The sequence below is a fragment of the Mytilus galloprovincialis genome, chromosome 1, assembly GCF_965363235.1.
Source record: "Mytilus galloprovincialis chromosome 1, xbMytGall1.hap1.1, whole genome shotgun sequence".
Lineage (NCBI taxonomy): Eukaryota > Metazoa > Mollusca > Bivalvia > Mytilida > Mytilidae > Mytilus > Mytilus galloprovincialis.
This window is the reverse complement of record NC_134838.1, coordinates 67,907,716-67,926,443: the sequence shown is the minus strand read 5'-3', so window position 1 is coordinate 67,926,443 and position 18,728 is coordinate 67,907,716. Positions and strand designations below refer to the sequence as shown.

Below are 18,728 nucleotides of genomic sequence, written 5' to 3'. Positions count from 1 at the left end.
TCTATCTTTGTGATGGCAGAAAGTTCACTTTTGATTATATTTTCTGATTGTTTCCATTTTGCTTCAAGTTCTTGTAAGAGGTCTTTAGCACGTTTAGAAATGACCTCTTTCATTTCTTTCTCAGTTTGCAGAATTAAATCCCTTGTTTCTTTGAAATTGTTATCACCAACAGAAAGCTTTGTGTGCAACTGTTTCTTTTCATTACTGAAGAGTTTAAGATTGGCTTCAAATTGTTTTATTAGTTCCTCCATTTCATAGATTATTTCTTTATACTCTTCTTCAATGGCTTTATAGTCATGCAATTTATGAGTCTCCATTAAACATTTGGAACAAGACGGCTCACTGCAGTCTTTACAGAAAAGAAAACATTTCTATTTGGGATGGATTGTACATTCCATGTTTTCAAGGTCAACTTTGCGCACTGAAGAGGGAAAATCCACTGTTTCAAAATCTTTTAGATTTATAATTTCATGTTCCATAGATGCCTTGATTTTACTATGTATCTTTGAACAGCACAGTTGACATAGAAATAGTTCACAGTTTATACACTTCTACTTAATATCTGGTGATTCTTCAAAGAATTGACTCACAGACGAAGTCTGTGCTTTCCCTATTGACTGTGAAAACGCCATCTTTGTATGTATTCAATTACTATGGGTGATTTAAAACATATTTTACTTCGCCATTATAAGATAACGTATGCAGGTATGTTGACAACAAGGTCAAACAATACATTAAAACTTAAGTTTTTATCATGCAAATATTTAAAGGACTGATAAGACTAAAAGTGTACTAAAGGATTGAAAAATTTGAGATTAATAATTGCTAAAGAAAGATTTATAATGAAAAAGTGGTCTAAATTTCCGGACATATGTTCGTTATTGCCATAACTTGTAAGGATGACTATTCATCGATGTAATTGGTCCACCAAATTACATGGTTACTGTTGCTCAAAATAGAACTAAAGGGTGAAGCTGCTGAGATGGTCAATTGATCCCTGTTATGAGTTATTGCCTTTAAAAGATGGCTTTTAAAAATAGAATGTTATATGCTTTGTTGGTCTTTGCCTAATTAACTTAACTAAATGAATATCTTTTGTGTTCTACTTGTCCTTTGATCTTTATCTCAAAAAAGTAAACAGCAAACATTATCAGCAAAATTTAGACAGGTGAACAAGTCAGAATCAGGCTGTCTTGGGTGTCATGTTTCATAGGCTACTATTTAAAGTCAAATTCAAAATTAGCATGACATGAAGCAGCCATGCAAACTTGCCAAAATCAACAGATTGACCAGTTTTTACAATCAAATTGAAAAATGAAAAACAAAACTTTTCTACAAACATCTTTTGTAATGTGATATTATCCAAATTAAAGTGAACAAGTTTAATCCTCATCCTGTATGATGAAATATTTTGCCATGATGTAATGCACCAAATACTTCATTAAATTTCATGGAAATCTGTCTCATTTAGATGTTTAAGCTTCTTTTAATTTTTACTCTTTATCACATAAACATGTATGTATACCAATCTTGAGAATATCACTTATACATACCTTGTTGGAACATCTTGAACATTGTTTTCTTTAACCATGTTTGGCTCTTCTGTGTTTTCATTATGCCTGTAAACATGAAACAAAAATTATTAACTTGAGTATGCAAGATGTTTTACACTGGGCAATACAATTCTAATCAGTACAATGACTATAAAATAATGATAAGTAACCATCTTTCAAGATCTCTTTTATCCAATAGAATGAAACATAGTAAAAAAGCATATATATGCTGCATGTACCTTCCTGTTCTGTTGCATGGAGTAGGTGGTGCTTTTTCCACAATAAGTTTGTCTAGTATGACCTGCTCTTCTTCTTTTTTGTCTGCAGTTTGGAGAAACGTGTCCAATGCTAATATATTGAAAGACAGTATTGAACAAGACTTGCCATACTTATTGAGCAATTCGTGAGGTCATTTTCAAATATATATGTTGATTTTCCTTACATCTGATCATGGGTTTACCTGATGAATTTTTAGACATGAATGTTCAATATTTTTTCGTGTTAATTGTTTAATGTTGATCGTTGTGTGTCTTTTGTGTACCTGTTCTTGTAAATTTGTTCTGTTACAACAGTTTCTCATGTTGACATGCATTTGTATCCTCTTTATTAAAAAAAAGAGATATAGGGGTATGATTGCCAATGAGACAACTATCCACAAGAGTTCAAATCAGTGAAAATTGGCAATTATAGGTCAATGTACAGCCTTCAACAATGATTAAACCCCATACAGTATACTCAGTTACTGTGGATACCAAATTTCGTGGTTTAACAAAAGTCTATATACAACCTTATAGAAAGTTTATGACACGGTGAACATTTTTTACCTAGATACCCTCAAAAATTGGTAACCCATGAATAATAATGCATCCACAGTAGTCAGCTATAAAAAGCCCCATTTGGTGTTGGTTTTGTTGTTGGATCGCTGTCTCATTGAAGTTTACAAAATGTACCCTAGATCTGTTTTTCTTCCTAGTTAAATATATATATATATCAAACCTGAGCATTCAAGACTAATATCAAGCAATGGTTTGCCTTCATTATCCTCCAGATGGTCCAGGATTTCAGCCACTCCAACATTCCAGTTTTCTTCAGATTCTGACTCAGAGTCCATCACAACATCAATTTCCCAAGTTGAGTTGTCCATAGGTAGTGTAACCACAAAATGATTTGGTCTCCACAAATTTCTATCAACATTGCAGCCATGTATGTGAGACCACATAATACAGATTTTATTCTCAAGACTAACGCCAATATCTCTTGGGAAAATGATGCGGTTCAGATCTTCTCGAACCATTCTGCTGCCATAGAGGGGATACACTGATCTGACTTTTAATTTTAAAACAGATGCCAAACAAAACATCTGCCAAATCCACATGTATCTGCCTGGTTTTACTATTTCCATGAGTTCTTTGCGATATACCCTTCTTTCAACAGCTGGTGTTAAGACTGCGGATGGATCAAATTCATCAGAGTACTGAGCATACAAAGATGTATGGTTTTTGCCAGATAATTGCCCGGAACCCTTGCTTAAAAATTTGTTATCCATGTATAAATGCTCAAAGGCAATGCCTTCTATTGCTATTCTTACCCGCAACTCAATATGGTCCAAGCCAGTAAATACTGCACCACATCTGGGTAAGCAATTGCCATCACCATACACTTCTATTGGGTACATATTTACTGCTAAATATTCTTCTCCCAAAAGTTGCAATGCTGCCTTATCTATTCCACATCGGAGGTTCAAAATTGAAATATGGGGATTGACATTTACTTCAAAGCCCTCTATTAGTGTTAATGAATTTAGGCACTCAGCTTGGAATTCATCAAAGGATGAACAATTTATCAATTTGAATTGCAGTTGTATGAATAAAGCATCCCTATCCCTCACATTATTTTGAACTTTTCCTGTGGTTTTAATTTCAGTGTTGTCACATTGTGTTTTTATATCAGAGTTTGTTTTCAAAGGATTTTGTTTCTTCTGAAGGATATCTTTCTTTTGGACTCCATCTTTCTTTTTCATGTTTCCAGTTGCCTTTTTCATTGGTTGTTTTGTTGTTTTATTCGTTTCATTTTTAGCTCACCTGGCCCACAGGGCCAAGTGAGCTTTTCTCATCACTTGGCGTCCAGCGTCGTCGTCGTCGTCCGTCGTTAGCTTTTACAAAAATCTTCTCCTCTGAAACTGCTGGGCCAATTTTTACCAAACTTGGCCACAATCATTATTAGGGTGTCTAGTTTAAAAATTGTGTCTTGTGACCCGGCCTACCAACTAAGATGGCCGCCATGGCTAAAAATAGAACATAGGGGTAAAATGCAGTTTTTGGCTTATAACTCAAAAACCGCAGCCTTTAGAGCAAATCTGACATGGGGGTAAAATTGATAATTAGGTCAAGATCTATCTGCCCTGAAATTTTGAGATGAATCGGACAACCCGTTGATAGGTTGCTGCCCCTGAATTGGTAATTTTAAGGAAATTTTGCTGTTTTTGGTTATTATCTTGAATATTATCATAGATAGAGATAAACTGTGAACATCAAAAATGTTCAGTAAAGTAAGATCTACAAATAAGTTAAAAGGACCAAAATGGTCTGTTGACCCCTTTGGGAGTTATTGCCCTTTATAGTCAATTTTTAACCATTTTTCGTAAATCTTAGTCATCTTTTACAAAAATCTTCTCCTCTGGAACTACTAGACCAAATTAAACCAAACTTGACCACAATCATCATTGGGGTATCTAGTTAAAACATTGTGTCCGGTGACCTGGCCAACCAACCAAGATGGCCGGCATGGCTAAAAATAGAACATAGGGGTAAAATGCAGTTTTTGGCTTATCACTCAAAAACCAAAGCATTTAGAGCAAATCTGACATAGGTTAAATTGTTCATCTGGTGAAGATCTATCTGCCCTGAAATTTTCAGATGAATGAGACAACCCGTTGTTGGGTTGCTGCCCCTGAATTGGTAATTTTAAGGAAATTTTGCTGTTTTTGGTTATTATCTTGAATATTATTATAGATAGAGATAAACTGTAAAAAGCAATAAATGTCAGCAAAGTAAGATCTACAAATTAGTCAACATGACCGAAATGGTCAGTTGACCCCTTTAGGAGTTATTGCCCTTTATAGTCAATTTTTAACCATTTTTCGTAAATCTTAGTAATCTTTTACAATAATCTTCTCCTCTGAAACTACTGGGCCAAGTTCATTATAGATAGAGATAATTGTAAGCAGCAAGAATGTTCAGTAAAGTAAGATGTACATACACATCACCATCACCAAAACAAAATTTTGTCATGAATCCATCTGCATCCTTTGTTTAATATTCACATAGACCAAGGTGAGCGACACAGTTAAAGTTATTTTTTATTGTTCAATATGTCACAGACAAATCCCCAAACACTCTGGGAATGTTTATTGGAATTGTAATTAGTTTATTCCAGCCAATTTAGATATTTGACGGACACTGGTGCACTTTTAAATGGAAGATGTCTATAGCTCTATGAGAGAAAATTGAAAGTGCCTCTAGAATAAATAACATATCATAATATAGTGTAGACAATGGAAACACATTTCACTTCTATACAGCATACCACAATTTCTGCAAATGGGAAAACAACGTTATGGAATGGGTGCTTATTGTTACATGTATATGCCAAGTTTATTGTGTCATTTCCTCTCCTTTGAAAAATCAAAAATGGACATTTTAATAATTTTTTGGCCAATGGAACAGGACTTGGTCCCAAAGGCATCTCGGCACAATGGGGATTAAAAAAATACAGCTCTTTTATACTAGAATTTTTAATGTAAAGGATTTTATAAATGAAAATGTCTTATCTGTTAATGAGTCAGGAGTAGTCCATTTCTAAACGTATAGTAATTCCTTTGCAGTTAGCAAGTTTCATTATGTCACTTCAGGAAAATGAAAGTTGAATTCTTTAGGTGTGTGTAAGCATGCATTATCTCACTTATTCTTAATGATTCTTTTTGTTGTAACATTTTTGCATATATTTTTCGATTTTCTTTGTATATTACATCAGAGATGTTAGTTGATTGACTAGGTGAATATTTTCAAACTACAATACCCTAAGGCTGATCAAGATCCAGTTTGGTTACACTACAAAAAGTGACAGAAAAATGACAGACAGGAACTATGGATGCTAAATGACGGCACTTTAGATCTAACTAGCCCAATTGAACAAATGCATTAAAACTATTAACATACTCCTTTATTTTATAAATTACATGTGTGTGATGATCACTGACTATCTACAAAGAGGAACATTATTTAACTACAAACTACATTGACAATGTCATTGTTTTAAGAAAATAATTACATTTTGAAACATTCTATACTGATATTGTCTGATTTATTTTACAGTGAAACACTATAATGTGATTGCTTTAAAATTATAAGCCTTGTACCTTTAAAAACTATTCCCTACTTAGGCTACTGTCTTTGTAAACATTTCTAGATCAAAACATAGACCCATTGGTGGCCTTCGGCTGTTGTCTGCTCTATGGTCCAGTTGTTGTTGCTTTGACACATTACCCATTTCCTTTCTAAATTTTATAGATCTTGCCTTTTAGATTAATACAAAGATATGAATAAGCTTTTGTGATAATGTTTGATGTATTGCAACAAAAACCTCCAAATTAAGTTAGTTTAATAGAGATTATCTTAGCCTTTCTATTTTTGGCTTTACCTCGGGTGTTACATCCAATCCATAAAACTTTGTTATTGTCAATATCAAGACTTAAAGGTAATTCTATTCCTAAGACTTTCACATCATTGCATACAATAACCTCACCAGCAAGATTTAATGCATGTAGAGCATGATTTTCATGGTCAGAAATTAAAATCATTGCAGAAGAGGTTATTGTAACATCTGTGGGGTAAAACTTAACCTGATCTGAATTGATACTATTACATCCATTGTAGGTCCAATTGAGTTGTCCCCCATAATCAAACATTACTACCCTCCCCTCCCATTGCTTGTTTATAATATCTACAACCACTATCCTATTGTTGAAACTACTGATTCTAATTGGACATGTTAACAGTCTCTGACTTTCCCCATCATATTCAATAGAATGTTGTATATCACCGGCCAGGTTCAGAATCACAACTTTTCTGTGACAGTCTTTTGTAACAAGAAATACATCAGGAATAGACTCCACTAACCCCGCTATTACGTTATTGTCATTAGTTACATGAACACATGATGTATTTAAAGGAGAAAAGGACTTGAAAGAAATTAATTGTCCATCTTTGGTATATAGTATTAGATCACTTGTTCCATTTGCCAAAAGTATTTCATCATCGTTTATCCTTGCCATATCATTATATTCCATCTTAATTCCCTTTTCTACTTTGAAATTATTAGTTTCAAATTTTATATTTTGAATTATTTTACTACTGTGGCTTCCTATAAATGCTGTTTTGTCACTACAGAATACTATGTGTGTCGCGTTTTCAACATCACTGTAATATGTGTTTATCACTTCAAAGTCTGGAATTGTATAAATGTCGCCCAACACTGACCATGCTGACTGACTTCCTTTTTTCACTTCTAAATTTGTTGGAATGAATTTTGTTTTATTTGTTATGATTTTTTTTACTGAGTAACATGGAAATGACTTATCTAAAGTTTTACTTGTAGAAAAGATGTCTATGGCTTGATGAGACTGTAGTGCTTGGTATAGATTATTCTTCTTTGTTCCCATTTCCTTCTCATTCTTTGAGATGACTGAAATTTCAGTTTTGATAACATTTTCGGATAATCTCCATTTTGCTTCTAGTTCTTGTAAAAGTTCTTTGGCACGTTTAGAAATGACCTCTTTCATTTCTTTCTCAGTTTGCAAAATTAAATCCCTTGTTTCTTGAAAATTGTCACCACCATCAGATAGCTTCTTTTCCAGATGCTCCATTTCATTTCTGAGGAGTTTAAGATTGGCTTCAAATTGTTTTAATAGTTCCTCCATTTCAGAGATTATTTCTTTATACTCTTCTTCAATGGCTTTATAGTCGTGCAATTTATGAGTCTCCATTAAACATTTGGAACAAGAGGGCTCACTGCAATCTTTACAGAAAACAAAACATTTCTGCTTGGGATGAATTGTACATTCCATGTTTTCAAGGTCAACTTTACGCGATGCTCTGGCCACATTTTCCATTTCAAAATCTTTTACATTTATAATTTCGTGTTCCATAGAGGCTTTGATTTTACTATGTATCTTTGAACAGCACAGTTGACATAGAAATAGGTCACAGTTTATACACTTCCACTTAATCTCTGGCGATTCCTCACAGAACTGACACAAAGCTGGAGTCTGTGCTTTCCCTATTGATTGGGAAAACGCCATTATTATACTTATTCACTGACTAAATGTGACTTTAGATATATTTTGTCTCCTCATTGTTAGATAATTTCTACAGATTAGATTGATAACAAGGTCATACAATACATTCACATGACTTAAAGTTGATAAATACTTCAAAAGTTTTTATCATTCAAATATTATAGGACTGATACAAATAAATGTGTATAGTAAACTATTTAATAATTTGAGGACAATGATAACAAAGAAATGTTTTAAAAATGATTCAGTTTTATTCATACGTTTTTAAGAGGTTTTGTGAGCTATTAATTGTCATCACTTGTTAGCTTTATCAACTTACAGGGGCTGATCCAGCCATTTTAAAAAGGGGGTGTCCCAACCCAGGATAAAATGGGGTTCCAACCACGTCCCATTCAAATGCAATGATCATCCAAAATAAAGGGGGGTGTAAACCCCAGGAATCCCCACCCTGGATCCACCACTGACTTACACTTTTTATGCCCCACCTACGATAGTAGAGGGGCATTATGTTTTCTGGTCTGTGGCTCCGTTCCTCCGTCCGTCCGTCCGTCTGTGGTTCCGTTCGTCCGTCCAGGTTAAAGTTTTTGGTCAAGGTAGTTTTTGATGAAGCTGAAGTCCAATCAACTTGAAACTTAGCACACTTGTTGCTTATGAGATGATCTTTCTAATTTTTGAGCCAAATTAGACTTTTGACCCCAATTTCACGGTCGACTGAACATAAAAAATGAAAGTGGGAGTTTCAGGTTAAAGTTTTTGGTCAAGGTAGTTTTTGATGAAGCTGAAGTCCAATCAACTTGAAACTTATTACACTTGTTGCTTATGATATGATCTTTCTAATTTTAATGCCAAATTAGATAATTACCCAATTTCACGGTCCATGGAACATGGAAAAGGATAGTGCCAGTGGGGCATCCGTGTACTTTGGACACATTCTTGTTTAGAAATCTTCAAGCTACTAACTTTAAAGATAAAAGTTTACCAACTTTACCTAAATGTTCCTTTGTACTTTCTTTTCCTAATTGTATAGTGAGATTTGATCCACCACCAAATGTTCACTGTTGATCAAAATAAGAACGAAATTAGAGTGAACTTTAGAGATGACTTATTAACCCTTTGCAAAACTTTAAGGAATATTGGTCCTCAATGCTCTTCAACTTCATACTTGTTGTGGCCTCTGTAACTTTTTTGGATACACTTAGCGACACTGATGAGTCTTGTATAAATAAAAAAAATTAAATCCCGGTATTCATGATGAGTTTATCGGAAAAAGAATAACATTACTGTAGTTTAAGAGTTGCCAATGTTGCTTGTGGATTCACAGAACCATTCAAGGTGGATTTGCCACTGATAAATCTTCAAGTTACATTGCTGTAACAGTTATTCTTTAAGCATTAAGGTGGTACCAAACACTTTAACTAAAATTAATTTGGCTCGTTTAATTTTCATAAAATTTTGACAAAGAATTTACTTTGACCCTTTTACAAAAATACAAAAATTTCAAAAAAATTGAACCATCTGTTTTATCAGAAAAATTACACTGGTTTTATAGCAGTTTAACAAACCCTTATTTTGATCATTGAGAAGCTTAAATTCCCTTAACAACACGACGTAATTAAAACATTTAGCTGATTTTACAGAGTTATCTCCCTGTAGTGTTAGGTACCACCTTAATCTTATAAATGTTGAGGAAACAGTTACTTCATGAAACTTTGATCAGATTTTTATTAGCTGCCACTTTCATTTTGGTAAGATATTACAGTTCTGAGTCAAATACTGTATCTACTTATCTTTGAATCTAAATAAGGGTCCAGTATCTCAGTAAAGTTATACATGTATGATGCATTGATATTTAAAGATTAGGCTTTTATTTTTAATATATTTAAGATTTATCTGTTATTTGAAATATATGAGATTGTTTTGCATCGCAGCTATTAGTATCAAACCAATGTTTTGCAGCTTTTTTTCTTTTGTATTGATATTTAATTGTTCAAACAACATTTTTAATTCATTGTTCCTTAGGAGTAAACAGTTGTGTTATATGTAGATGACCTATTTAGTTCTGTATTTTAATTTCAGGTTTTAAATTACATATTTGAAAATAGAAGTGGAAAATATCCATCAATCAAAGAGGTATATTTCTTTAAGAAAAAACTCTTTCTCGTCATGCTCTTTTCTAATTTAACTTAGGTTATCAACATATCTAAACTCTGAAAAAAAGGAGACAAAAGATACCAAAGGGAATTCAAACTCTGAAGTCCAAAATAAACTGACAACACATTGGCAAAAAAAAGTAGAAGACAAAAAGACAAAAAACAGTATACAAAACTAAAAACTGAGCAACACAAATTAAAATGTACATGCAATACAAATCTAATCATATGGCGATATGCTTTGAAAGTATAGTAAATCCTATATAATTAAAGCCATGGTAATGTGGAGAACTCTTTCATTTAAAAAAGAATAATATTATTACATTGGTTGCAATGAAATACCCTTGTTTCCCATACAAGTTAAATCATGTGAAAGAAATTCTGTAATTTCACTCCTCTGTCATTCAACAAGAAGTGTTAAGATTCTATAAAAAAAAAATGATGATTTTTATGCCCAATTGATGGGCAGTATATTTTTGGTCTGTGCATCCATGTTTTCTCCGTTCGTTCATCCGTCTATCCAGTTTCCGGTTTAATTTTTTTTATCAAGGTAGTTTTTGATGAAGTTGAAGCCTAATTAACTTGAAATTTAGTACACATGTTCAATTTTATGCCAAATTAGAATTTTGAACCAAATTTCATGGTCCACTGAAAATAGCAAATGATAAACTAGTTGGGCATCCTTGAAGTATAAACGCATTAATGTTGTTTAAGTTTAACAAAATAATATGCTACTTATGTTCATACTCATGTTATATTATACTCCATGTAATGTTTATGACTTGTCTATCTGTCAGTCCTGTTTTTGTCATCACAACTCCTCTGAAACCGCACAACAGCATTTCATGACACTTAAAAGATAATAAAAACATACTAAGTAGATGTGAATATTGACAGGAAATTATGATTTATTTTTTTTTCAAGGAGTTATGCCCCTTTGAACTATTTTGCCTCAATATACTACTGCAACAGTTTGTCATCTCAACTTCTCTGAAACCACACAACAGAATTTCATGAAACTTTTAAAATGATAAGGTCATACTTTGTAGATGTGCATATTGACAGGAAATTATGATTCAATTTTTTTTTAGGAGTTATGCCCGTTTGAATATATTTGCCTTAATGTCCTACTGCAACAGTTTGTCAATGCAACTCCTCTGGTCAGGTTGTTGTCTCTTTGACACATTCCCCATTTCTATTCTCAATTTTATTTTTTACAGAGTTTGTCTTTAGTGCCGTGTGGAGGCAGTAGAGTGCCTCCCCGTGCTTCAGGTTTATGCTCTTATAATATACTAGATTATGGAGTGTGTGTCCGAGGGAGAACTTAACTTATTCATTACTTTAGAATTTATTTAGGGGCCAGCTAAAGGACGCCTCTGGGTGCGGGATTTTCTCGCTTCATTGAAGACCTATTGATGACCTTCTGCTGTTATCTGTTCTATGGTCGGGTTGTTGTCTCTTCGATACATTCCCCATTTCAATTCTCAATTTTATATCGAAAGGAAATTATGATTCAGTTTTTTTTCTAGGAGTTATATATGCCACTTTGAACTTAAAATGTTTGCCTGAGTATACCACTTAAACAGTTTGTAATTGCAACTTCTCTGAAACCATACAACAGAGTATCATGAAACTTTGTAGTTAATGAGGACATTACATGTTTATGTGCTTATCCATAAGAATTTTTTTACCAGTTGACATTTGTAGAGATATGAATCTTTGAACTTAGGAATCTGTTGAGATTTGTTTATCCAGTGACAATGTGGTGGTGTGGGGTATGTGAGCATGCTTACAAAGGTTCTTTAATTCATTTATTTTTTTTATCTTTCAGATTTCTGAGTTAGACTTCTTTTGTCATGAAAAATTATTAGAGCTTGCCAAATTTAATCCAGCACCTGTAAGTCTTAGTTATTATAACTTTTGTTTATGATTTGTCCATTGAAAAAATATCAGTCAGTTAAAATGACAATTACTTTTGTTTAACAAAAATATTTGATAAAACATTTGATAGTCATGACAATATAAAGGTACTAAGAATACTAATTAATTTAGATTTTTTTTTCTGTTACATTTTCATATTTAAATTCATGTTCAGTCATCATCATAAATTATGATTCAGTTGTCATAAAGTTCAAAGTACAAATTTGATATATTAATTCTGAGCCCCTGTGTCTAACTGTCTTCCACATGTTAATAGTGCTGTACTTTGAAATAATTTTTTTTTATCCATATTTGTAGATCAGCTACTCACAACCCATGAAGTCATTACTGAAAACAGTAAAGAAAGGGAGACAACTTTCAAAGTAAATATTTTTTTGTCACTTTTAAGGGTATTATGTATACTTCACATGACAACATTACCAAGGATGACAATAACCATCACATTCATGTTTAGTTTAAAAACCATTATGAGGATATATAAAATAATCTTAAGAGGTGTGAGTGTAATGTAAAAATATTGAGTGTCAGTCAAATCAATTTGTACTGATTCTTAACTACTTTAAACATGCAAACGTTGCTGCTTTTCAACACATTGAAGACTATTTTTCTAGACTTTTTTTAACAGGAAAGATCTGATTTGAAATTTGATAGCCTAAGATATATTTGCGCTTAGTATGAATATGAAGAGAAAGAGATCTGTGTCATATGAAACTGAAAACCGTTACATAACAGACTAATAGCAAAAAGTATTACTGAAGGTAAAACTTTAAGAGGTTATTTATGGGTTTTTCATTTTCTCCAGTATAAAGAGAGTACTGATTTTTTATATGTTTTCATATCATGCATTTAATTTATATTTTCAGAAAGTCCTCCTTGAGAAAAACAACATCCATAGAAAAAAGTTCTAAAGATGCTAAAATGTACTCATCTTCAAAATCGTTATCCAAGTCTTCAGCTCAGCCCACAAAAGCACCTTCTGCTCCTGTAGCTCCGCCTCCACCTAAAGCTCCACCTCCTCCATTAGCTCCGCCTCCACCACCTGCCAAAGGTCCACCTCCTCCACCAGCAGTGAATGCTCCAGCTGCTACCAATGAAAGAAGTGCACTTTTAGGAGATATCAGACATGGATTGAAATTGAAGAAGGCAACCACTAATGACAGAAGTGCTCCAAAAGTTTAAAAGTGTGACATTCTCATATCTATATATTATATACTATTTTGAGAAACAAGGATTCTGATATCTGTTAGACATTCTATACATGTTAGATTAATTAAATTTTGCTATGATTCAAAATACTTTAAAAAGGAATATGTTCAAAGATACTCACAAAATTGTTGAAAACTGTTTACATTTAAGTTTCTTTATTGATACTTCAGTCAGCTACTTAATCAACTTGTTTTGGTTTTGCATCATGTAAAATGTATAAATTTTATAGTATAGCTGTTACTATAGAAGGAATTTTACAATTATGAAGTAAAATAACTGGGACATGAAATTTCTTTAATACTATAACTATTAACAGGGGTCTTTTGTCCCGCTCCCGTCAACATTATATGTTAATAAGAGCAACAATACATGCTGAAAGGAAAATTTTGAAACTTTGCAAATAATGCTTGCTTAGACAATTTTAGGATGCCATTGCAAGAGGGAAATATAGCTATTAGTTTAGCAAAAATTATATAGTCTTAGAAATGTCACTCAGCAATAATTGAGTTTCTCTGTTTAACTTCAGACTTAAAGGAGGTTCTTTGACCAACATCTTTAAATTGAAAGTCAGTGTTCAGAAAATGATTGTTTTTGTTCTGATCATCATGCCTTTTATCTTGGTTTCTGAAAGATAGGTATAATACTCCATGACTAGTTTGATAATGACTTTAATTTACAATAGTAAGAGTCCTTAATTGCTTCCTTAAAGAGATTGTGTGAGAAACTAGGGGGTTTATGTTTTCAAGCTATCCCCATTCTGATGATTTGAATGGAAAGTGTTCTAAAAGTCTGTGTACCTTTGTTTTCTAGGGAAAAAACATAAATGTGATATCAAATATTGTGCCATTTATTTATTTTAAACTTGTATGGTGCTTCAGTAATTCAAATCTATGTCTTGTTTATTTATGTTAATTTATTTGTTGATGTTTTTGATTTGTTTAAATTGATTAAAATGATGTAGTTATGTGTAGAAAATTAGTATATAAAGTTAGATTCTACCACTGCATTGAGTGTGATACAGTATTAATCCACTCGAGACAGTAAAATTTTCAAATTTAAAAGGCGAGGCTTGCAGAGCGTTTTAAATATTTAAAATTGAACTGTCGAGAGTGGATTAATATCGTATTACACAAGATTTGGTGGTGGAATCTGTTTCTCGAATGATTTTCAAACAATATGCAGGCAAACTTATTCCTTCTTTAATTTACAACTGATCTGCAAAAAGATGTGTTTTTTCTATGTGACATCATCAGGTATGGTCGCCTTTTTTTCATGCCGTCACAATAGGAAATTCCGAGAAGAAAAAACAAGAAAATTTGACGTCATAATCAGATTTTAACCAATGAAGAACTGAGATCATTGAACCACACATTGATTAATTTTTTTTATACAATGGGTGCAGAAAGGGATAAATTGACAAAGAATTAGAGAAAGTTATGTATATTTTCATAGAATGAAATTTATTACTGTAAAGTCCATACCAGACTCATGAACGAAATAGATGCAAGATGAAAGCCAAACACATGACAGACCAACCCAAACTGTTACAATAGATTTTGAGACTATAAAACCAAAATCTATCCATCCACTGTAAATTCAGAAATAATGCATGAACTTATTATTGAGATGATGAATGAACTAAAATTTGAGATTAATCTTTGGCACTTTAAAATAAATCTGTAATTTAGGTAAACTTTTTGTGGTAAAATATTTAGTAAATAAGAGACTAAGTCTGACTTTATTATATTTTTTTTTTTATTTTTATCTGACACTGAATTGATTTTTTTTCTTCAACATATGATCCTTTAAAGTCAAATGTAGCAATAAATATCAAAGATTATCTCTTATGAAAGTAGACTACACATTGTATACGTATCCCTGTTAGATATAAGCCGTTTTGTCCATTGATGTAATGCAATTTTCAAGCTGCAAATAACTATTATTTATGAATAAATATAAGTCAAACATTTTAATATAACTATGAGTCAATTTGAAAAAAAAAAAAAAAAAGCTTATTGAGGCCCTGAAGTTATTTGACTTCCATCATATTCATAAATTGACAAATGACATCTCGCACTGATATTTGAAGTCATTGCCTTTTTTTTTAAGTATTGGGTCCTGTCCACGATCTAAAACATATTTGGCAGAGAGATCAAAGGGAAATGTACAAATTGCTGATAAATACTCATATTAAAGAATTATTTTGTCAATCCTATCACTGTGCTAAGCACAATACTAGGTCCATAAGTTGCCTGGTATATGTATACTTATGTATATGTTGAAATGTTGTGGTTGTATAATGCTGATCTCAGTAAAGCCATTTATCTTTAAAGTGGTCCATTTTTTAAAAGCTTTTTTTAAACTGATAGCTTGAAGTATCAGAATCTGTGATCTTTTATGGAAAAGTTGTGAATGTTTAACTGTTGTTCATTGTTCTTTTTTTTGTTAAAAAATGGCATGTTTGTTTTAAGAATTGACTCTTTGTAAAATTATGTAAAGATATATTAATTATATTTAATAAATTTATTGAAGTTTTAGATTTGTTGTTTTATCATGTTTATAAATCAAAGGGTTGATTTGCTTTTAGATGTAACTGTTACATTAAGCAATGGGGAAATGAGAGGTTCTGGTGGTTATAATAGTGAAAAAAAGGATAGTGATCCATTACACAAAATCAGTTATTTCAAATAAAATTTTTTTTTAAAAAAAGCGTTTGTATTGCTGTTCTTCGTCTCAAAGTCATAATAGTAATGCCTTCAACACGGAGCATTAAAAACTCGCACCTATTTGCAAGTTTAAGATGGACTTGACATTTTTTTAGAAGAATTCTTTGCACAATAATTCGGATAGGCATTGTAAGATGTAACACTACCAAAATGTCCTGGTCAAAACAAACAAACTGAAAAGTACTGTCATAGGTTTGGTAATTATACAGAACCCCATACCCCAAAATAATTGAATTTAATTCAGCTTTGTCATAGAATCTTTAAAAGCCTTGACAGACAGTGCTGCTTTTCGTAATAGGTCAGCAATTTATGGTCTTCAGACTCATTCTAAGGTGCATATGTCTGCCTGACAGGAGTCACCTGACTTAATTCATTTTTGTAGAGCCTGTGACTTTTGTTGCAGAAAGTTGGAAATAGGGATAGTGCTCCAACAGCAGCGTTAACTAACTTCTTTAAAGCTTTATATTTTAAAAGGTTGAAGACCTGGATGCGTCATACTTTGTATATATATATGTATATATGCCTTCTTTTACGAACTTTCCGTCCGTCACATATTCATTGTCCTTGGCCTCATCTTCATGGTTCAGTGACCACTTGAAAAAAAAAAAGTTTCTCTCTTATTATGAGTAATAGGGTAAATACATTTGGTATGTGTGTACCTTGCAAGGTCCTCATGTCTGTCAGACAGTTTTCATTTGACCTCGACCTCATTTCATGGATTAGTGAACAAGGTTAAGTTTTGGTGGTCAAGTCCACATTTCAGAAATAAGCAATAGGTCTAGTATATTTCGTATATGGAAGGATTGTAAGGTGTACATGTCCAACTGGCAGGTGTCATCTGACCTTGACCTCATTTTCATGGATCAGTGGTTATAGTAAAGTTTGTGTTTTGATCTGTTTTTCTTATACTGTATGCAATCACTCTACTATATTTGGTGTATGGAATGATTGTAAGTTGTTAGTACATATCCAACTAGCAGGTGTCATCTAACCTTGACCTCATTTTGGTGGTTCATGGGACAAAGTTAAGTTACTGAGTTTTGGTTTTCTTTTTTCTGATACTATAAGTAATATGTCAACTATATTTGGTTTATGGAAATATTTAATGATGTACATGCCAGTCTCGTAGGTTTTATTGACCTTGACCTCATTTTCACAGTTTGCTCACTGTTAAATTTTTGTGTTATGGTCTGTTTTTCTTAAACTATAAGCAATAGGTCAACTATATTTGTTGTAAGGAAGGATTGTAAGCTGTACATGTCTGCTTTGAATAGTTCATCTGACCTTGACCTCATTTTCATGGTTCAATGGTCAATGTTTAGTTTTCTTGGTTAAGTCTGTTTCTTAGAAACTATAAGCAATAGGTCAACTATATTTAGTGTGTTTATTGAATGATTGTAAGGTGAACAAGTAATTCTCATTTGGTTTATATGACCTTGACCTCATTTTTTCTCATCACTTGGCGTCCGGCGTCCGTCGTCGTCCGTCGTCGTCGTCGTCGTCCGTCGTCGTCGTCGTCCGTCGTCGTTAACTTTTACAAAAATCTTCTCCTCTAAAACTACTGGGCCAAATTGAACCAAACCTGGCCACAATCATCATTGGGGTATCTAGTTTAAAAAATGTGTGGCGTGACCCGGTCAACCAACCAAGATGGCCGCCACGGCTAAAAATAAAACATAGGGGTAAAATGCAGTTTTTGGCTTATAACTCAAAAACCAAAGCATTTAGAGGAAATCTGACAGGGGTAAAAATGTTAATCAGGTCAAGATCTATCTGCCCTGAAATTTTCAGATGAATCGGTCAACCCGTTGTTGGGTTGCTGCCCCTGAATTGGTAATTTTGAGGAAATTTTGCCGTTTTTGGTTATTATCTTGAATATTATTATAGATAGAGATAAACTGTAAACGGCAATAATGTTCAGCAAAGTTAGATTTACAAATAAGTCAACATGACCGAAATGGTCAGTTGACCCCTTAAGGAGTTATTGCCCTTTATAGTCAATTTTTAACCATTTTTCATAAATCTAAGTAATCTTTTACAAAAATCTTCTCCTATGAAACTACTGGGCCAAATTAATCCAAAGTTGGCCACAATCATCTTTGGGGTATCTAGTTTTAAAAATGTGTGGCGTGACCCGGTCAACCAACCAAGATGGCCGCCACGGTTAAAAATGGAACATAGGGGTAAAATGCAGTTTTTGGCTTATAACTCAAAAACCAAAACATTTAGAGGAAATCTGACATGGGGTAAAAATGTTTATCAGGTCAAGATCTATCTTCCCTGAAATTTTCAGATGAATCGGTCCATCTGTTGTTGGGTATAGATAGAGATAAACTGTAAACAGCAATAATGTTCATCAAAGTAAGATTTACAAATAAGTCAACATGACCGAAATGGTCAGTTGACCCCTTTAGGAGTTATTGCCCTTTATAGTCAATTTTTAACCATTTTTCGTAAATCTTAGTTATCTTTTACAAAAATCTTCTCCTCTGAAACTACTGGGCCAAATTAATTCAAACTTGGCCACAATCATCTTTGAGGTACCTTGTTTGAAAAATGTGTCCGATGACCTGGTCATCTAACCAAGATGGCCACCACGGCTAAAAATAGAACAGGGGTAAAATGTAGTTTTTTGCTTATAACTCTGAAACCAAATCATTTAGAGCAAATCTGACAAGGAGTTAAATTGTTAATCAAGTCAATATATATCTGCCCTGAAATATTCAAATGAATTGGACAAGCGGTTGTTGGGTTGCTGCCCTCCAATTGGTAATTTTTAAAGAAATTTTGCTGTTTT

At 32.9% G+C, this 18,728-nt stretch overlaps 1 protein-coding gene across 2 annotated transcripts in view; it reads left to right on the top strand.

The window, feature by feature from the left end:
* Window positions 1-15,742, top strand: part of LOC143082302 (slowpoke-binding protein-like) — a 46,158-nt gene extending 30,416 nt beyond the window's left edge. For both annotated transcript variants that reach the window (XM_076257939.1, XM_076257930.1), the window contains exons 10-13: window positions 9,985-10,038; window positions 11,890-11,955; window positions 12,297-12,361; window positions 12,863-15,742. In XM_076257939.1, coding sequence (XP_076114054.1) covers window positions 9,985-10,038; window positions 11,890-11,955; window positions 12,297-12,361; window positions 12,863-13,178 — 501 coding nt within the window. In that variant the 3' untranslated portion in view covers window positions 13,179-15,742. The remainder of the gene's footprint in view (window positions 1-9,984; window positions 10,039-11,889; window positions 11,956-12,296; window positions 12,362-12,862) is intronic.
* Window positions 15,743-18,728: the final 2,986 nt, after the last annotated feature.